The sequence below is a fragment of the Meleagris gallopavo genome, chromosome 2 (genome assembly GCF_905368555.1).
Source record: "Meleagris gallopavo chromosome 2, MGAL_WU_HG_1.1, whole genome shotgun sequence".
Taxonomy (NCBI): domain Eukaryota; kingdom Metazoa; phylum Chordata; class Aves; order Galliformes; family Phasianidae; genus Meleagris; species Meleagris gallopavo.
Window position 1 is genome coordinate 84,009,977 of NC_139405.1, and position 27,805 is coordinate 84,037,781.

The 27,805-nt window shown below is 35.4% G+C and overlaps 1 protein-coding gene across 1 annotated transcript in view; it reads left to right on the forward strand.

Annotated features, from left to right (window-relative positions):
* The window catches only part of EYS (EGF-like photoreceptor maintenance factor), a 765,389-nt gene that overhangs the window by 24,270 nt on the left and 713,314 nt on the right, over positions 1–27,805 (forward strand). Inside the window, exons 3-5 of the mRNA XM_085217834.1 lie at positions 17,690–17,883; positions 19,095–19,222; positions 26,269–26,383. Of these exons, the coding sequence (XP_085073960.1) occupies positions 17,690–17,883; positions 19,095–19,222; positions 26,269–26,383 (437 nt within the window). The remainder of the gene's footprint in view (positions 1–17,689; positions 17,884–19,094; positions 19,223–26,268; positions 26,384–27,805) is intronic.

The window sequence follows — 27,805 nt, forward strand, 5'->3', positions numbered from 1 at the left end:
TGATCCATTACTGTACATTGATACAGAATGTTGAAGTACACACATAATTTGATTTGTCCAAAACAGATCTCTCTCACTGAAGGAATTAAGGGCTTAATAAGTGTTCATTATCAACATTAGATGCTCACAGTTTCTTACTGTTATTATTGGCCTTTAAAACCAGCAGGTATTCTCTACTCTATTAATTTTCTAGAAGATCACTTAACGGGCACCATTTTATCAACACTCAACAACTGAAGAATGATTTGCTTATCACAGTAGGGTTTCCTTAATTTTGTATTTTCTATACAAAGAAACAGAACAGTTACTGAAACCAGATTCATGCAGTGTACAGAACACTTTACTATACTGTCTTAAATTGTTGTGCAAGGTAACAGCTTGTGTGGATGCTTATATGGAATTCACCCCTTTAGAGAAATGCTGTGGTATGTAAAGAACTAAAGCTTTTTTTGAATGATTGCAAATGCAGAAAAGTTAAAAGCTTAGAGTACGATATTGTATAAAATGCTGTTGAGATTGAGTAATTCTGAATGCTTTTCCTTTTGTTTGTTGGATATCCTTGTAGAATGTAAACTCATAATATATTTATTCTGACTGTGCACTGAGAACTCTAGAGTTCAAAAAGAAAAAGGAATTGAAAAGAGAATTCCATACATGTTTTACAGATTTAACTTACATTGTAAGTACACGTACAATTCTATTTGCTCCATTACAGTTCAATACTTTAAAAAAAAAAGTATGTTAATGCAACAAAGTTGTTGGTGTTTGTTTTTCTGTATTTGAACCTGTGTTGTTGTTTTTATGGAATCTGGGGAATAATATTTTTTAGTTTGCTTCTGGCAACTCTTATACCTCTCTTAAGCCCTCAGTGCTTTACTGGTCAACTTATTGCAGTTTGTTCAGATGTAAAGCTATTGTGTGCATGAGCAGTAGTTTGAAATTTCTTCTGACGCTAAGAATGACTACAGGAGCATATCAATCTACAGTCAAGAGAACTGCATTGCTTCTTCATCTCCTTTTGTTACTATGACTTATTTCTTCCCTCTGGCTTTTCAGCTTTTTCTCAAGCTAATCGGTTCTCAACTCTGAGATACCTGATATCTTGCCTTGTCATTAATCACTCTGAAGTTAACAGATAGTATACCTTTCAGCACTATCTTTGTCTGCACAGTGATGAATCAAAGTCATTAAAATATAGGATAGTGCTTTTTGAAAACAAAGCCTCTTTTCTTTTTATATTAGGCAGTGTTTCATTTTTGGAGAGTCTTATATTATTTCAAAAGAATGCCAACTAATTTGTTTAAAAAGTTAATTTCACATGCAATTAGAAATATAAAACCTTTGCGATGCAGAAAGCCATGGGAAGGGTGAATATGACATCAGAGAAAGGGAATATTAGTACATTTTATTCTATAAATATTTTAGGAATTTTTAGCTTTTCTACATTAAGGAATGAATATAAATTGTTAGGTTGTTAAAACATTAATTAGTCTAGCTAAAATCATTGGCTCATTTGATGTTTCCTTTTGCTCGTAATAACTTGAGCATAACATGTAACTCATTTTCTACCAAATTCATAACATGTTAGTAGAATTCTTTTTACACCAGTATAATCTGCATAGTATTACTTCTGCATTATTTGTCATTTTTTCTTGTTCTTGGTTTAGTTAAATCCATCATACCTTTCCCATTCAAGAGCATCATAGTTTATTCTCAGCTTATTCTCAGCTTTAACACCAGCAGAAGTGTAATACTGGTTGCTAAATAACATTTTAGGCGAAAAGTTATTGTCATTGTTTTCCATAGGTATTTCAAATCATGACATCGTGCAATGAACTGGTGCAACTGGAACTGCTGCTAAGGAAGGACTTGAGTTCCCAGAGTGCTCCAGTCCTTCCCAAGTGATTTCTGGGAGGGAAATACAAAGTAATGTAGAGATGTGAGAATGTCCTCTTCTGCTCTGCACTTCCAACCTCACAGCACTTGGTTAGGAGATGCTCTCTTTCCTATCTGTTTGATTTATTACTCTTGATTCCTTTTATATTATATTCTCTCAAATTTCTTTACTATTTTTAGTAAGATTGTTTCTCTTTATCTCAATTGAGCAGCAACTCTCCTTGTCTCTTCTCCACTGGCTTCCAATGTGGAGAGGAATGGGAGGAGGCTAGGCCCTGTCACGTGATGTCTCGCTCCAATTTATAGGAGGGAGATGAGGTTCTTGTAATATCTGTATACCCGCCCTGAGATTAAGAAACAGCAGTTTACATGTTAGTCCAACCAGTTTATTATAATCCTAATCAAGGAGATGGGGAAGGGAAGGAGGGCGATAGAAAAGATAGGAAAGAAACAAGAATTGCGTGAAGCGGGGATAGTCACCACCAGGATCCAGCAGCGGTCCCGCTGCACGACATTTCGAAGGTCCGAGGTAGAAGCAGCAGGGGGGGTGGAGAGAGCAGCAGCGTGGCCGGCCTTGGGCAGCAAGCGGGTGGCAGAAGGAAGTCGTGGAGCTGATCCAGGAGGAAGCAGCAGGACTCAGGTAGCAGGCCCAGGAGAGTCCGTCAGCATGCAGGAATTCCGTAGTGAGGGATCTGATGGCGGACACCTTTGTTCTTCTTCAGCATCGTGGTAGAGTGCAGAGCAAGTCCGGGAGGGAGATGAGCAGAGCAGGTCCAGGAGGGAGAGAGGCAAGTCGCGAGGCTTCTCATGGCAGAAACCTCTTCTTCTTCTTCATGAGGAATCTGTTGCCAGAAAAACCTCCCCCTCATGGTTTTCGATTCCTTTTATCCTTCTTCTTCTGCCAACATGACATTCCTGGGCACTTGGATAAGAGTCATGTGCAGCACTTCCTGCGATGGCCATCTTCCTGGAGATAAGTCCACACAAAAGACCGCTTCACAGCTATTTAGCTGCAGCTTATCTCTCTCTCGTTGCCCCAGGCCTTGCCCATCAAAGTTCTCCAGACAAAGGATTTCACAACCTTTGCCCAGGACTTGCCTGGACTTGCTCATCTATGTCCCCAGCAAGCTTTGAGGCACTGATGTTAACAGAATAATATCTTACACGTGACAAGAAAATGAAGGAAAAGAAATTCAACTTGTGACAGATGTAGATAGAGTCTATTATGTTGTTTGGCTCCATCTTCAGGAATAATGTCCTGGGAGATGTAACTTCACTCATTCAGCATCAGAAATAGTACATTAGTGTGGAGTATTTGAATAACTCAATAATTAATTTAGTTAATGTTTACAGTTAAAATTTAGTTCCTAAGAATTCATGCAGATTGAATGGATCTGTCTTGACTGATAACATTGTATATCAAATAGGGCAGAAGAGCTCTCACTATTCAGTGAACAAATTAAGATTAGAGTTGTTTTTCTTAACTCTGAAACTCAAGCAGTTTTAAAATCAGATAGGAAGCTATAAATATTATATATAAATATTTGTGTATGTTTGCCCATTTTATAGTGCTATCAGCATTTCTGTTTTGTCTTCCATACTCTCTTCTTTCTGTTTTGTTTAAGTTTTTCTTAACTCGGAGTAAATAATAAGGTAATCAGTACATTTTTTACTAGGCCACACTAATACCTTTTGTTCTAGCTTACTTGAAGTGAGTGTATGTTTACTATAATAATGCTGTATTACAATATACTGTGCTACAGTAGCCTATACTATATTGTACTATTCCATATTGTACTGAACTGTTCTGTAGTGTACTATACTACCTATTAATGACACCAAGTTGAGAGGTGCTGTTGACACGCAAGAGGGGAGGAATGCTATCCAGAAAGACTTTGATGGGCTTGAGAGATAGGGCCATGGCAACCTCATGAAATTCAACAAGGCCAAGTGCAAGGTCCTGCATCTGGGTCAAGGCAATCCCAAGCACAGATACAGGCTGAGTAGAGAAGGTTTGCTTGAGAGCACCCCTGAGGAGAAGGATTTGGGGATGTCAGATGTGATGGAGAATGGCTTGGCAACAACATTATGCAGCTCCTTTAGGACCCTAGGATACATGTCATTTGGCCTTATAGATTTGTATATGTTCATTCTCATGAGATGGTCTCAGACTTGTTCTGTTCTTACAGTCGGATGAATTTTGCTTCCCAATTTTGCTTCCCACCAAGAGGTCCAGGGACACGAGTACTGGGAAGCTTGACTGGTAGAGAAAATTGAAGCAAAGAACTCAGTCTTCTTCATGTCTGTTGAAACCAGGTTCCCTTCACATTTATCAGAAGAGGTACACTCTCCGTTGCCTGTCTTTTCTGACCAATGTACTTATAGAAAAACTTGTTATTTTTCATATCCTTCACCAATTTCATTTCCATTTGCACCTTGGTTTTCCTGATCCCATATTTGCGTGTCCATACGGCATCCATGTATTATTTATTGCCAGGCCACATCTCTTTGTTCACTGCCTGTACATTTCCTTCCTATGCCTAAGTTTGATCAGCAGATCCTTGCTCATCGATGCCTCCTCTTCTTGATTCCTTATGCTAGGGTATGGAAAGCTCTTGGACTTTCAGACAGGCATTCTTAAAAAGCTGCCAGCTATGTTCCATTCCTGTGTCCCTAAAGACAGTTTCCCAGGGGATCCCATCCAGTAATTCCTTAGAGAGCCAGAAGTTTTCTCTCTTGAAAGTCAGGGTCTTAACTGCATTTTGTCAGGTTCATATTCCTCAAGATCATGAATTTAACATGGTTGCCACAGCCTAAACTTCCAGTCTTAACCTCCTTAATAATTTCCTCTGCACTGGTGAGACCAGACATACTCTTGTTAGTTTGTTCAATACCTGGGCCAAGAAGTTATCTTCAGTGAACTCCAAGAGTCTCCTCAATCTTTTGCAACCCTCTGTCTTGCTTTTCCAGCAGACATCTGGGTGGTTGAAGTATCCCATCAGACTGAGAGCCTGCAAATGTTACGCCTCTTGTAGCTGAAGAAAGAAGATCTCATCAACAGGCTCCCCTTGATCAGGTGGCTTGTAGTAGATGTAGTAGATGGCCAGTAGATCTGGCCTCTAGATGTTCTTTTATTGGCTTGGTCTCTAATTTTAGCCCACCAGCTCTAACCTGATCATGGCTGTTTTTCAGAGACATTGGAATCCATCTACTTAACATAGAAGGCAAGTCCTCTGTCCCTCCTGCCTTGCCTATGCCTTCTAAAAAATTTGTTGCCCTCAGTTGAAGTATTCCAGTTGTGCTATTTGTCCAACTATAGCATTCAAGTCACAGTTTTCTAATTGCACCATGGTTTCTATTTCCTCCTGCTTATTTCCCATGTTGTGTGCATTGTTGTAGAGGCTATTGGGCATGTTACGTTCTCGGACAAAATTCCTCCAAAATTCCTCTGGGACAAATCTGAGATTTTCTCCTGCTATATCCTGAAGTTACAGCGTTACTTTAACCTTCTCTGTCACTCAGAAGTACACTTCCTTCCCCCATCAAATGTAGTTTAAAGCTCTGATGATCAGTCCAGAAAACTTGCTGCCCAATTAAGAAAATTAAGAGGATTTTAAATAAGACAACAAATTAAAACAAATCTGAGTCATATTTGCTGAATTGTTCAAGCATAATAAAATTCAACTGAGATCTTTTGAATTAAAAGCATTTTTCAAAATGGATGGAGATAAAAGATGAAAGTAAAAATACATTTTAGGAGAAATGAAAAGGATATGTTAACCATTGTCTTAAAAGTGTTAAAGCAAAGGTAGGAATGTATCACATTTGAAATATGTTGTCTTTCATTGTTTTCTTTTCCAAACAGTAAAAAGTAATTTAAACAAACAAACAAACAAACGTGGTTTACCACCCTGACAGCAAAATCAACAGACTAAAAGCTATTATTTTTATCAATTAACTTTTGTATTTTTCTGCAAAGCATTGTTTTTGAATGCTTCTGGAGATGAATCTGTGGTACGACTATATTCTCTGATTTATCAATTTCTTCGAAAAACATTCAAATGTCCTTCATAGACTGGTTTAACATTATTTCAGATCCATTGCATAGAGTTCCATATCTAACCTGAACCATTTATTTGGTTTGCCCTATTTTGTTAGAAGACAGAAAGGTTGCCCAGAAACAGTTCTTTGCATCTGTGGTAGACATTTTTTTAGGATGGAGCAAATAATCTTCTGGAGCTGCTTAATTTACTTTAGTGGGTTTAATAGGAGTTTAGTTTTTATATAACACCTGTAAGGTCACACAAAACTTTTTTATGTGTCTTGGAGCATGGACCTCTTACTTTGCTAACATTGGATGTTTCAATTTTTAATGTTTGAATATAGGACTCTTGAGATAATACTGTGTGCATAAAGACAAAAAATGTATAGTATATTTGAAATATTAACAGTATACTACACAGAAAATATTTCAGTAATAATTACAGTTGTTGTATACACACTTCTCGACTTCTAACCCTTTTCTAGAAGCTATGCTTCCCCTTTCCCAGCTTCTTTACATCTAAGACATTTCGTACTGATTTTAACAGAAGGGGTCTTAGGGTAATTTGTCACAATCTGCAATACTTCTCTTCTAGTTTCATCTTCTTTATTTTAGCATCCACTTTAGGTCATATTTGTGTTTGCTTACATGCTTTTATACCTTTTCTTTGTTGGATTGCAAGTCTTTGTTACGTGAATTTACTGCGTACAATGCCTTTGTATAAGTTAGATATTTTTTCTTTCTTCATTGATTTTTACCGTTAACACCAGTTTATCTCAGCTCCAGGTCTGCTTTTCTTTAACTAACCACTGATAAGTTGCTTATAGCCACCAAATCTAGTGTAAAGGCTGTGCCCCAGATCATCCCATTCTTGTATTCCCTTACACATCATGCTGTCTCCACTTTCCAAAGGTCCTTTATTATACCAGGCCTGTATTGATCTATACTGCATCATTGTTTTAGAATTGTCAGACTGTGACAGTGCCAACCATTTTTGATGATTCCAATCCCTTTTATGAAAGACCCCAGACCCTACTCCCCTCTTCATATTATCACGCTGGCATGTTGTCAATGCCAAGTGCATTCTATGTCTACAGTGTTTCCTGAATTACTGGGTGCCCCAGAAGGCTTTCTAATGTCCAGGGATTCACTTTGTCCCATTAAATAATGATATATCTCAAATTTGGACTCAGGAAATTGAAATATACTCAAAGGTTATTGGAGATTAAAAGTTACAGTTCTAAGATTTGGCTGCTCAGAGGCTGATTTTCTAGAAAACGGTGTTTTTACTGTTTCTTCTTTATTGAGGTGGACTCCTTTCCTGATACTCAAGGGCTCTTTTTGTTTTCACTTTTTCTACCATATCCAATCCCTCCTCATCCTCCTCATAAGCATCATAATCATCATCATCAGCAGCAGCAGTATACTCAGTTTCCACTTTTGTCTCAGGCCTTCCCTTATCTAGCATATCTTCCTGTTCTCTGAAGTTGCTTGAGCATACACCCTCAAAGAATATATTCCTGTAATTTATGTTTCTTCCTCAACTCTGACCTTGTTTATTGAATTTCAAGTGGATATCTCTCCAAGATCTGTTTTTCAGATCTTGGTAGTTACCTCAAATCTACAGACATGTTTCTGCACAATGTTAAGTAATTTAGTAGGGATGTATCTCAGCTGAAACCCTCTGTTTCACTGTAATGAAAGGAATCTGCTATTAGGCTTGTTATTTTTGAAAACTGTGGAAACAAAAAATAGCAAAATGCTGGCTTTCCCTCTGCTGGTTTATTTAGAGCTTTTCCTCAGTTCATATGACTATCTAAACATTTAATAAGTCTTAGTGATGATTGCTGAATACCGAGGAACATAGCACTGGAGTCAATTTTCAGAAGCCTTGTAGGGAAAGTCTGTTTCTTTCTTTTTCTTCTTTAAATTTTTATCTTTTTGTGTCCAGAGACCTAAAAGATATTATTGATCTGGGGACTTCTACCCTGTAGGAAAGAAAGCTGAGGAATTCGCTAAATATACTTATTGCATCTAGTGATACATTTCATTGATATACATTCAATAGCTTTCTTAGAGGATGTCTTCTGTCTCTATCAGCTTGTGTGAGAATACATGCACTGAGACAAGATAGCCAATAAATGTGACTATGTCTGCCTAAAGATGGGATATGTGACATTTGCATGTTTATATTAATGAATTAAAAAATGACCCAAAAAATATAACCCAGATTCTTACCAAAGAAAGATGTATATGTCTTCAATCATTTCTTCCTACTCTCTCACTTTTATACCCAAACCTGTAGAAATGGGAACTTCTGTTTTATGTGTTTCTTACAACTGTAGTAGCTATTCTTTGACTCAGAAGCTTTAATCAAAGTTTCAGAGTTCTTGAATTTTTTCATATAAATTGGCAGGTAAAAAATGTAAATTCATTTCAGACTTTATGTCTCATCAATCACAGAATAATAGCAAAACATAAATCTGTGAGTTGCATTTAAAATTATTTGATGGCTTCTATCCCAGGGAGAGAGGAAGGCTTATGTTTCTAGAATGTATCATTCTGTTAAAAGCCTCTTGTTGTTGTTGTTGCTGTTTTGTATTGTTTGTTTGTATTTCTTTTTGTCATTATTTGTTTTTAAACCTTTAATTTTGGAGACATAGGATACTCTCACTGTTACTAGTTTCAGGTTGTTCTTGCCTGAACTGCAAATACATTCATTGATGACAAAACTATATGCTACCCGAGGACCCATGAGTAACTAAACTAGATAAAACTGTGCTATGAAATGCACAGAGTAAATCTCACAGATTTCAAAGGTACGCTGGGGAAAAAAAGAAAGAAAAAGAAGATGGGCAGAATAAATTATTATGTAGAATTCAGTAAACCTACTAGCATATAGTTCACAATCACTTTTGAAAAACATATGGTTGAAATGTGCTTTCCACTATTTAAAGCTGTTATTTATCACCGTTTTCTGTGCCAGCAATAGAATTTCCATTCTATGGGGATTGTTTTTGAAAATGGGGCTTCACAGAATATCGAAGTACCTAATTCACCTCAAAAATGAAATTTAAAATTCAGTATTGAGCTGCCAACACTACTTTATAACAAGCTATTTTAAGATGTGAAATTGTCTGACTTTATTAGAAGAGATCTCTAAGTGGGATATCTCACATAACACATTTATTTTGTGGGTCAATCCATTTAAGTGCTTTCAAAAATGTCATTCAGGCTTTTCTGTGTTCTAAGTCTCATCTAGTTTTACAGTGTTAGAAAGGTAAGTATTAACAATCATAAATAACAAGATTGCACATAATGTGACCAAGATTATTATTCATGTTGTGAACATTTTATGTTTTTGTAAAACAGAATGTCCCGAAGTATGTTGAGTGTTTCGGAGTAATTCTGGCCAATATTTTATAAATCTCATTAAAAAGGCATTCAGTATCTGCTGATCATTTTAAGCAAGAAGAGTCTAGAAGAAAATCAATTGATCGAGTTAATTCAATTTTAAAAATGTTGATTTTCAGGGTTTTGTAATAGTTCTGCAAGTAATCAAAGACTGGTGGAAGTTAAAATACATTTATTGATTTGATAAAAAGCAGCAAAGGAATAATCAAGCAAATAAAAAGTCAGGTTTGGTCTACAAAAGCCACTTTGTTCCTACAGATTTTCTGTGTCAAGCTTTTTTTATGCTCTTTGGGATTTTAATAAAGAGCTGACTTCACCAATGTATTAAATGTATCTGTTTTAACTTTGAAAACTTAAATTTTCCTGCAACTGTTATGTTAAGAATATTTATGATCTACCTGTACTTTTATCTTCTTTCTTTCTTTATCAGTATCTCATATTTCTTACTTTGTGTACTGGTTGGAGATAGGTCATCTTAATATTATTGTAGTCTTTTTAGTAATAAAAATATTCAATTAAATAGAATCTTATTGTTGTCACAACAGTACCAAATTATAAGCTTTGCTAATTTGTAAAATGCTATTCTGTTTATTTTGTTTACCTACACTGAGTCCTTTCAGTTTATAAAATGATTAACTATTTTCTCATCCTTCTTTGGCTGCCAAGTCAGCAAATCTGAGCAAAGTAAATATAAAGAAGAAATTTTGTTTTGCTGGTAATATCATCTCAATGTACCTGTGTAGCTTTCCTTAATAGGTATTCCATAGGAAAAAAAAAAAAACATAGCATTTCAGGATCAGGGCTTTTTTCTTACTTTTTAAGTATGTCAGTTATGGAATAAATGGTGAATCTGTTTATTTTGACAGTTAATAATTTAGACATATTTTAGAAGTTAAGTGCTTTTAGGATATCTTCAATAACAGATTAGATTGTTAAGACACCATTTTTAATTGTTTAGCATTTTCTTTAGTCTGTGAAAGTACTTGCCATGTCTATCACATTAAATCTAGAGCATGTTAGAGGATACTGATGCCTTACTAGGAAACCTTCTCTTCCTCCTAGTCTCCCTTAGTTGAGTGAAATATCATGATTTATTTTATTTTTTTTTTTCAGAAGAAAGGATAAAAATATTTTACAGGATAGGATTATTAGGCAGTTAATCATTGTCATTATGAAGTATTGAAACTACCGATCATGACTATTAAACTCAAAAGAAGGTAATATGATTTTCTTGCTTCAAAAACAACAGAAAGGTTCAGACTTTTCAGGGTTTTTTTGTTTTGTTTTGTTTTTCTTCTTTTTTTAATAGACATCCATAGAAGTTTTAAGTAACACTTTGTTCATTATAAATTTAATAGACTTACACACCTTGAGGCGTATTCCTTTCCCATATCATTAAACTCCTTAGGAGTGATGTTGCTCTTCATTTCTAGCTGGCCATAAACACACAGACAGTAAAGTAGAAAAAGCTGGATCATATTTGTTCTAAATAATTTTATTTTCTTCGAGATTTTTTAACCTATCATTTACTGAAAAATAATGTTTTTACTTTTTACAACAGCTCTTGAAGATCAGTAAATATACATCCCTGTGACACAAATGGCTAAGGATATATGCCATTTTAGTCATTTAAGCTTTTTCTTTCTTCTGTGATTGCTTTCTTTCTATTCAATTTATTCTTGCTGCTTTGCCCACACTTTTTTTCTATAATAGAAATTGTTTATATCTGTTTCCTCAGGAAACTTCTCAAATATCCATCATTAAGCCCTAGGAGCTTGCTGCAAGAAAGGCAACTTTAAATCTAAGCTTTACATGGGTGGGAAGAGCTGGTATCCTGAACATTATGGCTATTCTTCCTACTGGTCCTAGCAGCAAAGTGAACATCTATTTCTGCAACAAAATGAGTAACTATGAATTGATTTTAAATTAGGAATAATATATTTATCTTTTACAACTAGAGTGATACCTTATCGTTGCCCTGGGGAGTAACAGCCTTCCATTAGTGTCACTGACTTCACTGTGGATAGGGTGGCATCAGCTAGTCAATCCACCTCTATTTGCTTCAGCCATTTTATAATTTCTATACACTCTGTTTAGTTAAAATATTAAGTAAAAGAAAAAGTTGACAAATACTCTCAATGAATCCCTACAGCAGTGGCATTATTTTGCCTCTAATAAGCTATTTTCTAATGGAAGCTAATGTTTTCATTCATTTGCTTCAGAAATGTCTACTCTCAAGTCTACTGACTGGAACTTTGTGTAAAACACATCACTGAGCTTTGATACAGCCTATTTTGTCTAAAATTATATTTTTATATTTTGTCTAAAATTATAATTACAGTATTATATACTGGGCTCAATCAGAAGAGGGGTGGCCAGCAGGGACAGGGAGGTGATTGTCCCCCTCTACTCTGCTCTTGTGAGGCCCTGTCTGGAGTACTGTGTCCAGGTCTGGAGCCCCCAGTACAAGAAGGACAGGGAGCTTTTGGAAAGGGTCCAGAGGAGAGCAATAAAAATGATCAGGGGACTGGAACAGCTCCCCTACAAAGACAGGCTGAAGGAGCTGGGCTCATTCAGCCTGGTGAAAAGGCTGCAAGGTGACCTCATTGCACCCTTTCAATTCCTAAAGGGAGCCTGCAAATAGGAAAGGAATCGAATCAACTCTTTGAAAGGGTTGACAACTGCAGGACAAAGGGAAATGGTTTTAAGTTGAGGGAGGGAAGATTTAGGTTGGATGTCAGGGGGAAGTTCTTTACTATGAAGAGTGGTGAGGTGCTGGAACAGGCTACCCAGAGAGGTTGTGGATGCCCTATCCCTGGAGGTTTTCAAGGCCAGATTGGATGAGACTCTGGGCAACCTGGTCTATTATTAAATGGGGAGGTTGGTGCCCCTGCGTGTGGCAGGGGGTTGGAGATTCATGATCCTTGAGGTCCCTTCCAACCCTGGCCATTCTGTGATTCTGTAATTGAGTTTGTTGACTTCATAGTCTTTCAGGAAGGTTTGCACACAGTCCCTTCTGAGACTTAGGTTTATGCCTTAATTTCAGTTTCATTTTCTTTCAAACTCTATTGAAAATTCACATGGGGAAAAAAAAAAGTGTTGTTGTTTGTCTTATTAGAAATGTACATGGACTTATCAGTACCATATTTATATTTTGTAGAATCATGTATAGATGACATAATGGCTTGGGTTGGAAGAGACTTTAAAGGTGATATAGTTCCAGTCCCCCTTCTTTGCTTTCAGAGGTGCAAAACACTGGAGCAAATTACACAGTGAGATCAGGAGATCATATTCTCCTGGACGCTTTATTGTGTGACCTAGTGTAGGGAACTTGCTTTGGCAGGGGAGTTGGACTAGATCATCTCCAGTCTCACTCCTGCTTATAATCTCTCTTGAAGTACTGAATGGCCACCAAATGTCTCCTTGGAGCCTTTTCTCAGCTAAACAAACCCAACTCCCTCAACCTTTCTTCACTGGAGAGATGTTCTGGCACTCTGATCACCTTCATAACTCTTCTCTAGACCCTCTCCAAGAGCTTCACATCTTTCTCATTTTGTTGACCCCAGACTTGGACACAGTACACCAGATGGGTTCTCAAGAGAGCAGAGTAGAAGGGGACAATCACCTCCCTCTCTCTGCTTGCCACCCCTCTTTTGATGCAGCTCAGGATACTCTTGGCATTCTAAGCTGCAAGCTCATGTCCAGTTTTCATCTATCAAAATCCCCAAGTTCTCCTACTCAAGGCTGCTCTCAATGAGTTCTTCTCCCAGCCTGTACATATATCTGGTATTGTCCCAACCCAAGTGCAACACCTTGCACTCACACTTGTTGAATCTTATTAAGTACTCATGGGTACAATTCTCAAGCTTGTTCAGGTCCTACTGGATGGTATCCCTTTCTTCTATTGTATCATGTGCACAACTCTGCTTAGTGTCATCAGCAAACTTGCAGACTACTGTTGATTCCACTGCCTAGGTAATTGATAAAGATGTTAAAGAGCACCAGTCCCAAGCTAGATTCCTAAGAAATACTAACATATTGCTATATTTCAGGGTCTGAATATGTGAGAGACAAGAGCTTGTGTTGCAATATTTTTCTAAATAGAAATAAAATGTTCTTTCTATGAAGAGAATTACTAAAATCCATTTCAGCTTTGTGTTTAAAAGAAAGAGCAGCTACTGAAACTCATGGATGTAAAAGCAAGGAGTGAACTGAATGAGACTAATTACAATGAATTGTTAACTGAGCTGTGCAAATAAGGATTAATTTAATTACAGAAATGCTTTCATTTAATCAACTAAATTTCAATGGTCCTCAGATTAAAAGAGCCTTGTTCTGGAGTTAGTTTTAAAGTGAAAAAGAGTGCTGAGCATTAGTAATGACATGACATAAGAAGGACAAGTGGGTTTATGTAATTTCAGTTATCATACTAAGCATATTAAAATATTAACAATTTTTAATATTTGAGTTATCATGTTTCTCAGCATTCACAGATTTCCTGCTGTTTGCTCCCCACAATGTATCTTGGTCTTTGATTGTAACTCTCAGCAACCATTTGTTTCATCTAAACCAAAAATAAATCATTTCACCACTAAATAGTTCCCCCTTTTTATGCTAACCCTGAAATATTCTCTCTTTATTCCAACTAGAGTACTGATAAGTGAATGAATATTGGTGTAATACATACTGTTTCCTGAAATATTCTACTGGTCTTTACACATAACTGCTTTAGAAAATATTTTTTTCCTAAGGGGTATGACAAAATAAAAGTATTGAAATCATATTAAAGTGTAGTTAAGATGATCTTTCACGTATTTTGCTACTCTCTCTCCCTGAGAAGAGGAATATATAAATACAAAGTCCAGAGAGACTCATATTAATATATATATAAATTTATGTTAATCAGTATATTTATGTAAATGGAACTATGTAGTATTTTAATAAACTGATTGATCTTTATCAAACATGTCAACAATGTTCTTTTGACTTTTAGTGGATAATCTTTCGAACTCAGCAGTGAAATTATGAAAGACTAGCATAGTAGGGATACAGTTAAATGAAAAAAACCTGCTGTTATTTGACTTTTTCAAATGAAGATTGTGAAGATTTTTATTCATTCTCATGTAAAAGCAAAAAAAGCAAAAAAGTGAATTTTTAATAGGAAGTTTGTAGGAATTTTACACAATCTTTAACATGTCTTGTAGATCATTTGACTCAAAATAGATTTAAAGATTCCTAAGTTTAGAGAACTTATTCACCTGTTCTGGCCAGATTTCATATGGCTTAGCTTACCTACATTCTAAGGCTTCTATCTTATATATGGTTAAATGTGGTCTTTCAAAAACCATCAAGCCTTGACATGAAAACATCAACAACTGTAGAATACAGTTCCTTCATGATAGTCCGTTGCAGATAACTCATTCGTAAAAATATGTGAGGCATTTCTAACTTTATTTGATTCAGCTTTCTCTTCAGACAAGTGTTTTTGTTACACTTTTCTCCACTGAATTAAAAAGCCCTTAAGTGCTTGACATTTTCTCCCACTGAGAGCTGTAATCAAGTCACCTTTCAATCTTCTTTTGAAAATATATTCAATGTGACATCAGGTTTGGGAATTAAAGAATAAAAAGCTTAAAACATTGGTTCTCCAGAATTCCTTTTGTTGACTTGATTTGTCAAAATCATCAGGCATAGGTGTTCAGGTAAAAGCATTGTTCTTACTTTTCACAGATTCTGAACACAATACATTATAATGCAGAGGAATGCCAAAGACATAGCTTTAATGATTAAAGAAACATTCCTGTTCAGCACTGAACTCTTCCTAAAAGATGTTAGACCATTGGTATTTATTGAATTCACTCTAGATAGACCTACTGAAGTTGTGCTTTGTATTTTAGATCACGATTACAGTTGCTGCTCCCATCTCTTTAAAATTGATCTTCTTTGACTTGGTTAGATAATTGGCTCCCAGTTCAAACTTAAATGCATTCTTCTTCCAAAGTAGCAAAAAGATATATATATTTTTTTCCTTTTTGCATGATGATGTCAACGAAAAAAGAAGTTAAACATTTTTTTTTTACAATCCTTGAACCATACATTCTTTCCTCCCATGCTGTGATTAACAATTTTCTTTTCTCCTGTCAAGCTTTTCTCTATTTCTCTCCCAGCTACTCTTAGTCTTCCCTCAAAAAAAAAAAAAAAAAAAAAAAAAATTCACTATGTCCTTTTTAGCAGAATAATAGCTTTTCCTCACTTTGCAACAAATGAACAGTGTTACCAAAAAGGAACCTCTTTCATCATTTTTTTTTTCTCAATTGGCCTTCATTGTATTATGTTATTTTGTTCATTTAGCCTTTCACTGTTCTAATAATTACACCCAGTGGCATTTTTATCAAAAGGCTGAGAAAATTTGTGTATTTCTGGTGGGAAAATAATGATGAGGATTAGATTTTAGGGGTAGAAACAATGTAAAGAATAACTCAGTAATTCATTTGGTTTGAGGAACTATGTCATCTGTCTTTTGGTAGAGCAGTTGAGTCACAGATGATTTGCCTCTTGCAGCTGTGTAATGTGGGTGAGTCAGGAGTACTCATACTTGTCAGATGTTCTCAAGTCAAAGGAAAAAATAAATAGGGTAAGCATTGATGTATAATCTGTTTCCATGCAAAGATCATCTGTGAGTGCTCCTGAGTTACAGTATTGTACTGAAGAATAACAGGACAGCTAAATATTAAATCTAATAATAAATAATTCCCCTCACTTTCTGTTCCAAATGCACTCATATATACATTAATACCAGTCACTGGCCTCATTCTGAGGATTGACATTCTTGTTTTTTCCTATTAGCAAGCCCTAACATCTACAAGCTGCTATATCGTTTTACTGTAATTTTGTTACTATGGTGATGAGAGATATAATCAAATTCAGAAAGGATTCTTTGAATATCCACTGATGCAAAAGAAAAGTGAATAATATATCATTTAAGATAAGTCTGATTTATTTTGCCTTACTGAAACAACTGGTTCCAATGAATGGAGTGAGTGATAAAAAGGAAAATGTTGTTTGACTCTTTTTCTGCTAATAGTATTTTCTTGCAAGGTGTTTGTTCTATCAGATGTTTTTGTATAATGGAGATTGATTATGGTATTTGGAACTAGTTAATGTTGTTCCACATACTTACAATTGTTCCATATAGCTAGTATATATTGGCAAGAAAATTATTTAGTGACCCACATGTTTATCTACTAATTGGTTTAGAACAAATTAGCTGTTTTCTTAGCAGTTTACAATTCTGAGTTTAAAAGCATTTTGTTTACTGTTTCAAGAAAATACATATTTTTAACAAATACATGAATGTATGAATGTCTATTTTTATTTCTTTTGAGACAGGTGACTGACTACTACATTGAAATGGATTTATTATGAACTTAGTGTTGCTGCTACTGCAAATAATTGAAAAGTACTTCTGATGTAATTTGTAAACAGAATATCAAACTACCGGATATGCAAAAAATCATATTTGCTTTATGATTTTCCATAAGTAAATGGAAATACTCTTGATTGCTGCATCCTGGCCATAGTGACCTGCTCTGCCGCTTAGTAGATTCAATCTGCTATTGTCCTTCTACATCTTTGATGTTGCACCATTAAAAAAATAAAAAAGTTAATTGCCCAAAATTGCAAGGCAGCTCATAACTGTTGGAGTATGTAGACAGATTTGTAAGCCCCTAGATGGGCTTGCAGTAACTGAACAGAACATAAGAAATTACTGAAAACAACACTGCTGAGTGAGTAGCTGGCAGAAGTTACAGATAGTACCATGGATGGTGAATGGATTTCACAGATGGTCAAGAGAGAATTAACTGAGACAAATTTCACAGATAATTAAGGTGGGGGGGGGGGGGTATTGAGGATTTTGGGAAGATCATATTCTTTCAAGGCCAACATGGTCTGTGCAACAACATCAATAATCTCAGATAAAGCTAAGGTTATCTACATCACCATATCAGAAATACTGAGTTTGTGTATGAATGTGACAAAACCGGGATCAGTGGGGACAAAGACTTAGGAAAGGTGGATGTGAATAAAAACATGGAAAAATGCAGAGGCGTGACAAAAATAGTGATGGTGTGTAAGTGGGCAGTCACTCAAAATGCTTTTTTGGCTGAGCCTTGCATCTGATTCGCAAACAAAATAAGTAATTCTTTCTACAGTTAAAAATAGAATTAATGTGGAATAATAGTCAAACACTACATGGTAACAACAGAATGCTTATGGGCACACTAAGAAGTATCCTTCTATCAAGCACACTCTAATTTCCTATATTTGCTTTTCTAGGTCCTTTTTGTGAGGAACCTGGTGACCCTTGTGCATCTCAGCCATGCCTGAACAGGGGCATATGCCAATATTATCAGTCTGGATATATTTGTGATTGTCCAGCAGGCTTTCTTGGTCACAACTGTGAAATCGATATCAATGAGTGTTCTTCAAGGCCATGTCAAAACAGAGGTACATGTATTGATTTGCCAAATGTAAGTATAAGCTTCAGAGATCTGTATTTGAAGACAGTGCCAAACAATTTAATTCTAATTTAAGGTTAGCTTTAGATTTATCATGAAGAAACATTGCATTAAATGCACATGTCATGTTTATAATATTTCCTGATTAAAAAGACTGAATTCCCCATTTTCAGTTGAGGTGTTTGGATATCACTTAAGAAGCTAGCAGTGTTTTTTTCTTTTTTTTTTTTTTTTTAATCTTTCTTCAATAAAATGGGATGTAAAACACAATACAATCACCTTTATCGCCTAGAAGTTTATTGTTGCTTTTCCAGTGATATGTTGTATATTCTTTTTTTTTTTTTTTTTTTTAATAAAATGAGTTTGTGCATGCTTACCAAGGTATGATAACAGAGTCATATTTGGTAATATTTCAAACTGCATTGCCAATTTTGTTTCATTAACATGACTATTGTAAATAGTAGTGATTAAGGAGAAGCAAAGTAGTAAAAGAAGAGTTCAAAAATTCACTTAACATATAGTAATGATATAGTTTATTCACAAGAGAAAGAAAAAGAGACATCTAAGTTTCTAAAAATATGATGGATTTCTAAATTTTGCAAATTTTCACTGGGGAAACAAATCCATATATATAATTTTTACTTTCTAGTAAAACTTTCTAGTATGAAAATGCCTGTAAAGGTCATTACACTGTAGAGAAAAATAAGAATGAGAGTATTAGCTCTAATAAATATTTTGTTGTAATATAACTTACTGTTCTTTCTGTGTAAAGTATTGACTACTGTAACTGGCAAATGTCTTTCACATTTTGAGGGGAAAAAAAATACAAACCATTTTTTTTTCTTCTGTAGTTATTGAGTACTCAGATATCTGATATATCTCATGCACTGCTACTGTTTAATAGAGACTATCATGCTGATACATATATAGAAAGGACAAAAAACATAAATTATAAAGCTCCTTCACAAAACCAGATATATTTAGAGCTGGAGTATTTCCAAATAGTAAACCCAACTCTGATGTAATTTGTGCTGGGAGGCCTATTCCAATTATCCTAAATTATGTTTAAAACCTGTCTGGGGCTAGAACTGTTTTTTTTTTAATATATACGTAGACTGCTTACTATGTCCTCTTTAGCATCTTTATAATAATGGAAGTAAATACTAATTTTTTTATTAATTGAGTACAACATATAGTTATTACCTATTTCCTTTCTTCTACAGGATGTAGCATGTAGCTGTCTGCCGTTATTCACTGGCAAGTTCTGTGAGAGAATACTAAATCCATGTCAGTTATTGCCTTGCTTAAACAATGCAACCTGTGTATCTCAACAGCAGAACTATAAATGCCGGTAAGATGAGAAATCAATTTGTTTCAGTACCTAATTGGATCACTCGATGTCATTGATTGCAGAAAGAAAAGACGTCAGTTACAGAGAATGCAAAAAATTGTAAACTCTTTTTAACATTTTTTTCTTAATTTTGGTGGTCTATTGTGTTGAAAACTCACGAAGTATCAAGAGGAGGACTTAATGAGGTATAAATTGCTTAGTCATTAATTCTGTAAGAAGAAATATAAAAATCCTGACACTGTGAGAACAAACGACACAAATAAATTACAGGTACTACTCCCATTCATGTAGTTTGATGCTTATATTGTGTTTCTAAAAAGATAAGACAACTGTATTCATTCCTAATTCATAGACATGCATTAGTAGTTCTTAGATTGATTCTTCAAGAACCATGTTAAAAATTGCTTTATTCAGAAAGACCACACTGAAAATCATCCTGTTGCAAATTACAGAAGTGTTCTAGTAGGTGTATAATTTTATTCCATTTTAAATAGCTATTTTAAATATAGATATTTTCTTACACTACTGAGGAATACAATTTTTTCTCTTCACTTTTGCTTGGCTTTTATCTGCTTGCCTTAAAATAACTTCTGCTAAGTATTACTGAAGTGCAGCAGGCAACTTGCAAATTTTAAGACATTCATAAAAGTAGGAAATTGAAAGCTTTGTTACACAGAAGTCTGAAAATACAATATGAATGAACTTAGAAACTGAAAACACATAACAGAAATACAGAACACTGAAGTTACAGTCCATAAGAAGTTTTGCTAAAAAGTCTGTGAATTTAAATATGTGTAGAACTATGTTTACATCTTTCCACACTATAGAAAAGGTAAATATTTTTATTCATTCTTACATCTACATATATTCTGGCACACATACCCGCACATATACAGAGGTAGGTTTTCACATATAAATATGTATAGCACACAATGACAGAGTTCTGATTTATTTTCCAATGTGTTAGATCTAGACATAAGGTATTAATAGTTTACTATTATATATCCGGTCTTTTACACAGTATGATGGTGCATGAATTAGTATGATGAACCGTTGCCTGAATTAGTATGAACTATTGACTAAAGCTCACATTTAAAGTATGCCTTTTCTAAAAATAATAACAAAGAAAAAATCATGGCCCTGTGTGTGATGTAGTTTCAATAGTTTATAGTTTCAAAAAGCACAGCTGGAGATGATGCTTTACTGTGAGCCTTGTACCACTGAATGCAGTTAATAAAAGTATCTATGGAAAGACATGGAGATGAGTAGCAGACATTATACAGATGAGTGCAATGAAAAGTAAAAATGGACAATTAACAAGCCATTTATATTGATTATAAGGAGAACCACTTAAATTATGGTATTTAAGGTAGCCTATCAGAGGTTTAAGTTTGGGGCCCTAAAAAGGTGCAAATCTGTTTACACCTATTATCAAACACTAAGATGCTATTAGTATCAGTGTTGCTGAAATTTTTACCTTTAATACTTGTGCATCATTCATGCATCCTGTTGTGCTCTTTGTAAAATACATATTTAACAATATGACAGGAATGTCACATTTGTGGAAAGCTAGTTTGAGAAATACTATAGTTTTTAAGTTTATTTCTTTAACACCAAGAATGATTTTGAAAGGGGAATAACATCTTAGAGAAAACATTGTGAATATAGCAATGAACAGCGCATACTTCAACTTTGTAAAATATCACTGAATATATTATTCAAATAGAATTTTTGGCTAGAGTTCTTTCCACATGATGTTCCCTAGCATCCAAGCTATACACTGAAATTTCTTGGTAAAGGAAGAGATCAACTCCAAAAAGTGATTCATCCTTTCCAAAGTGAGGAATCCAAGATAGGTGAGATAAAGTATTGATCCCAAAATGCACTGCAAAGAAGTACAGAGAAAGCCAAGAGTTCTGTCCTAAATAGATACTGAAACTGCAGATTTTAAAATAAGATAAAAATGTTTACACTGGAAATAAGTTTCAGTACTCAGCTTCAGTTATAACATTCAGTCCCTGAAGGCTCCAACTATTTTTTTTTTTTTACTAGTATCACAACTAGTAACACTGTTTTGCTAATAAATTAAAGTGACTTTTTCTTTTTTTTTTTTCTGTCAAAATAAAATCAGTTTTTGACCACTTAATAACAAATAGATAATAAATGCAAATTATATATATATTTATACCCATATACTTGGAAGAAAGTGTTTAGGTGAGAGAAAGCATTTTGAGGGAGTATGTCAGGTACTTTTTCACAAGGAGACCAGATGCAGTAACTTAGTTGTGAGAGCTGCAATCTTGCCAAAGTCAGAGCGCTGAAATGTAGAGGATGTGCAGAGTTCTCAGGGAGGTCCAACTGTCATCAGATTTTGCTATTTTTAGGATTCAAAATTCTCTTTTTAAACCTGTATTTCATTAGCTACATAAGATAAATGAGGATGTCAGAAGACCTATAAAAGGAGTGGTTTAACGATTTCAGCTTTGCTACATTGCAGACTTTGATGCTTTCTGGGAGTGCAAGTCATGTTTTTGTAACGTATTTTACCTGAAGAAAACCTACCATTAATACTTTTGCTTTATTCAGGGAGATAGGAGCTGGTCATTCAGAGTTCTAATTGGAAATTTTGTTTCAATTTTGGTAATTATTTTTAAGTACTATAAATTCTGACTATAGCTGGAAAAATTACATGTGTTTTATTTATTCTAATACTATGACTTGATCCATTCAAATAGTATTTTAGCATTTTAAATAAGTGTAACAACTTAACTTACATGGGTAAACATATATAATACACTTGACCTTTTTGCTCATTACATTTTATTTTGGTTGTCCCTATATTATCTGCTTCTCCTTATGCTCAGGCCGCATTCTGTTTATATCTATCAGCATCTGAGCTTCTATCTACTTTTCTTCTTTGAGAAAGTAATTGTTTTCCAGTCTAAACATATAAACAATCAGATTCAATTTAATTTTCTTCACTTCAGTTATGATGTATGACTATATTATATCCTAAGTTCATCCACTCAGTCTTCATATCAAGCACAACCTTGTGCTAAGAGTCTAATAACAACATTTTTTCTTAAATGTCAAAATTTAAGGTGAATTCAAATAAGCAATGAACAAAGATATCCATCACAATAAATTGTGATTGTTTACTTTGTGTCTTCTTTTATTATTTGTGTTCTTCACAAGAATAAAAAAGTCACAAAAATATGAAAGGATGTTCTGTTGGTGTCATCTTTGCCATTTTACTGTCAAGTTTTTTTTCTGTTGATTTGCCTTCATTTACCTCTGACATAGTCATGTCCATTGCGAAACAACAAAAACAAAACTATGAAGAATGTTCAAATATACAAATAAGAAGAAACGGCTTTAAAAACTAGTGAATTATCTATTTTATGAAACGCTCATAGATAAGACAAACTCAATCAGGAGTACCAGGAGCTCTTCCATCTGATTTCAAATCATAGCTGTAAACAAATCAGTAAAACAAACATAATCAAGTTACTGTGATTTGGTTTTAAGTGTGGATTTAAGTGGATTTAAACAAACAGTTACAACAAAAGATAGCATATCACTTTTTTTTTTTTTTTTTTTTTTTCCTTTACATTCCTTTGTATTTCTATTCTGAAATGGTAGCAGTAGGATTTGGTATAGGATTTGCATATAGAAATCTTTAAGAGGGGGTTGAGGATAATGTTGAAGATTATGTGTGTCCAGTTCTGGGGCCCCCAGTGCAAGAGGGACTTGGAGCTATTGGAGAGGGCCCGAAGAAGGGCCACAAAGAAGTTCAGAGGGCTGGAGCACCTTGCCTATGGGGACAGCTGAGAGAGCTGGGGCTTTTCAGCCTAGAAATGAGAAGACTCCAGGGGGACCTTATAGTGGCCTTCCAGTGCCTGAAAGGGGCCTACAGGAAAGCTAGGGAGGGACTTTTTATAATGACACGTAGCAACAGGATGAGGGAAAATGGTTTTAGACTGGAAGAAGGTAGATTTAAACTAGATATTAGAAGGAAATTCTTTACAGTGAGAGTGGTTGAGGCACTGGAACAGGTTGCCCAGTGATGTGAATGCCCCCTCATTGGAAGCATTCGAGGAGAGGCTGGATGACGCTTTGAGGAACCTGGTCTAGAGGGAGGTGTCCCTGCCTATAGCAGGGGTTGGAACTAGATGATCTTAAAGGTCCCTTCCAACCCAAACCATTCTATGATTCTATGTTATCCATTGCTACCCATGGGTAGCAGATAGCATCTTTCTGTACTTATTTCTATACTAGTCTCAAAAAGTTTTGTAAAGATTTATGGAAAGAAAATTTTCCAATAACTACTGACCTTCCTTCTCATGGTCCTACATGGAGGCTCTTTGTGGGCTTTTAGTGAAAATCAGCCTGTTTAACAGTTTTCAAAATCTAATTAACAATGTGTGCTTCTGGACACGTTAAATGCCTATGTGCATCTTGATTAGGCATTCTTATAATTATTTTATTTGTAAAATACAAGTAATTCATGTATTTTCTTTTAAAGTTATTGTCTATACTATATTTGATATTGTATATATATGCCTTAGTGTTACTTCTGCTCCTTCTATGATCTAGTGACCCATCTGGTGGATGAGGGAAAGGCTGTTGATGTGGTCTACCTAGACTTCAGCAAAGCCTTTGACACTGTCTCCCACAGTATTCTTCTGCAGAAGCTGGCAGCCCGAGGCTTGGATGGGTACACTCTTGGCTGGGTAAGGAGCTGGCTTGGAGGGCCGGGCTCAGAGAGTGGTGGTGAATGGAGTTAAGTCCAGCTGGTGACCGGTCATGAGTGGTGTTCCCCAGGGGTCGGTGCTGGGGCCTGTCCTCTTCAATATCTTTATTGATGACCTGGATGAGGGCATCGAGTGCACCCTCAGCAAATTCACAGATGACACCAAATTGGCTGGAAGTGTGGATCTGCCTGGGGGTAGCGAGGCCATACAGAGGGATCTGGACAGGCTGGAGAGCTGGGCTGAAGCCAATGGAATGAGGTTCAACAAGACCAAATGCTGGGTCCTGCACTTCGGTCACAACAACCCCAGGCGACGCTACAGGCTTGGGGCGGTGTGGCTGGAGGACTGCATAGAGGAAATGGACCTGGGAGTATTGATTGATGCTCGGCTGAACATGAGCTGACAGTGTGCCCAGGTGGCCAAGAAGGCCAATGGCATCCTGGCTTGCATCAGAAACAGTGTTGCCAGCAGGAGCAGAGAGGTGATTGTTCCCCTGTACTCAGCACTAGTGAGGCCACACCTCGAGTACTGTGTCCAGTTTGGGGCCCCTCACTGCAAGAAAGACATTGAGGCCCTGGAACGTGTTCAAAGGAGGGCAACAAAGCTGGTGAGAGGTCTGGAACACAGGCCATACGAGGAGAGGCTGAAGGAGCTGGGAATGTTCAGCCTGGAGAAGAGGAGGCTCAGGGGAGATCTCATTGCTCTCTATAACTTCCTGGAGGGAGGTTGTAGTGAGCTGGGGGTCGGCCTCTTCTCTCATGTCATTAGTGATAGGACCAGAGGGAATGGTTTCAAGCTACGGCAGGGGAGATTCAAGCTGGACATTAGGAAGTATTACTTTTCAGAAAGGGTGGTCAGGCACTGGAATGGACTGCCCAGGGAGGTGGTGGAGTCACCCACCCTGGGGGTGTTCAAGGAAAGACTGGATGTTGTGTTAAGGGACATGGTTTAGTGGGAGCTATTGGTAATAGGTGAACAGTTGGACTGGATGATCTTTTAGGTCTTTTCCAACCTTGGTGATTCTATGATTCTATGATTCAAGTGTTGGACACCATGTAACTATGTGAGGCTGCATGCCTTCTATAACCAGGGATGGCATTATTTTTTAAATTCAGGAAATGGAAGTGACATGACTGAACATTGAACCCATTAGGAACAAGAGCATAGAAAAAACAAAAGCAATTCTGTATCATCATCATGATCTTCATCTAGACTGAAGCATTAAATAATGTGCCCTTCACAAAATAAACAAAGAAAACAAAAAACTCCTGTTTATTACTTTGAAGTTCGACAACAAAACTAGTTTTTCAGCTAACTGGACACTTCATATTCTAAGTATTTTAATTTCACACTACCTGATATAGCCTTGAAGAAGAGGAACACGCTAGGCATGTCTCTAAGTACATACTGAGTGAATTTGGCAGGGATTATTTATTTACCGAAGAACAAGAGCTTTTGCAATCTATCTTCTACCTTTTTCTTTTGAGCAAGATATCAATATTCAAATATTTATTTGTGTCTAGTATCCTGTTATTTATTTTCATGAAGACTTGTTTGCTACTCATTTGAATCTCATATTTGTTATTGAGTATTGAATTTTTGCTTTAAATATTGGACGGTTAGATTAGAAAAGAATATTCTCTTATTATGATAAACATTGACACGAGTCAGAAGAAATATCCATGACTGCTCTTACAGTAGAAGCTTATCTCCACTCACAGCACATAGAACCAAAAGTCAGAAAATAGAATATTATATTTTACCTTTAAAGAAATTACCGAATCCAGCTAAGTAAAAAACAAAAACAGCCACAAATTATCCTGTGCGTACATCCCTTAAATAATTTCTTCTTACTTAAGCTTGTCGTTATTGACACGCTGGTTAATCATTAACAGCAATTATTGCTATTTTAAACCTCATTTATAATCATATTTCTCATTTTTATCTCTGATAGTTTAATTAACCTCTCCTTTCTAATAGACTTAGAAAATGTGAATTTTAGCTTTTTATTAGATATTGCCTCATTCTTGATTGTTTTTGTTTCTGAAAGATTATATTAAGGATTGGAATGAAAATATTTATTCAAAGAAAAGAATATTTTACAGAGAAGCAAAATATCCAAAATCATGAAACTGATTTTGATTGCTTGAAAACCTGTTCTGCTTATTTTTAATAAGTTATGAATTCTATTCTGCTACTGCAAGAACATTGTTTAATGGAATTATGGAACATAATTAAATACAATTAACTTTTAAAATCCAAGCCTTCTAAAATACACTGGTGTATTTGCAGCTGCATGCCAGGATTCACGGGAAAGAACTGTGAGGAAGTAATTGACTACTGCAGTCTGCTCAGCATCAACTGTCTGAATGAAGGATTGTGTCTTAATATAATTGGAGGATTCACTGTAAGTAATTTAATACATGTTAAACTAATTCAGTGCTCCAAAACTGCTTCAGACAACCAGAACTGGAAATGCATTCATTACTCTAAGATACAAGAGGGACATACAGTTATGTGTTTGTTATTTTATTTATTTATTTAAATCGGTAACACGAGGATTATTCACTGGGTTGATATGGATTTTTTTTATTACTTTTCTACTGAGACCATATTTTGTTTTTTGTCAAGTAAGAGGACTGAGGAGTGTTTCTGTAGTTAAAAGAATATATAGCTAATTTTGTTCCAATGCTATTATGCTCTAAGTCAGATACTGCTGTGAACATTTATAGTGTCACTAAGAATCAGATTCATATCACTATTGACTTCATCACAGTCTCCCAGTTTCTGTGTCTTGTCCTTGCCCTTGATCTTTGACTTTAATTGAAAGAAGTACCTATTTATTTTCACTTGTAACTCATCTGGCTGCTTGCACTTCCACAGATCCATAATCTGGTCTGTAGCAGATCTTTAACAAGACTTTTATTTAGAAACATGACAAAGTTAAGTAAATACATGTAAATGATAACATGAGAAATTAATGAATATTTTTTCTTACTGAAACAAATAAGTATGTAGTATCTGGTAAATTCTGAATACCGATTAATTAAAATTATTTTAACATTTGTGCTTTAGGAAGAATTTATGTACTGTCTGTAAATATGCTTTAACTATAATAATATTACTTAAATGTGTTTTAATAGTAACCTGAGGTAATCTGCAAAATATTGAATAGCAGAGACTTTTACTAATAGTGTATTAAGGCATACACTTCTAGAATAAAATAATTTCCTTTCTGTTGAATATGCTGTGTATAATATACCCACAGAAGACTAAAACAGATGGCTAGGAAATGCCCAAGGGTTTGCCCCTCTGTACTGTGGATAGTGGATGCAAAAAGCAGAAACACTGAAAGCAGTTCCACTGCCCTGAAATAAGGGGATTCAAGAAAAGAGTATGCTTATTTAAAGGTGTTTGTATCTCACAGTTAACTTATCTATATGATAGGAATATGAGATTCAAAACAAAAATAATGTCTTTAGTTCTTTTCAGCTATTTGCATCTTATATCCATTTTTGTCAAGCAGTAGTAAAAAAATACAGTATAGCAATTGAAATACAAAAGTAATATAATTAGTCATTGAGTACAATATGTGGAACATACACAGTAATTGAAATTCATTTTAATCAAGAACAAAAGGGAAAATTTTTTTAGGAAAGAAAACAACCAAAACAAACATAAAAAACATCACTCCCCACCCCTCACACCCGTAAAAAACATGAGAAAGAAGTAAAATAGGTATTTGGAAGTAAATGGTTTCATTATAAAAATAAAATGCATCTGTATAAGGATGTGATACTCCCTTAGCAGATACTTCATTAGGTTATAC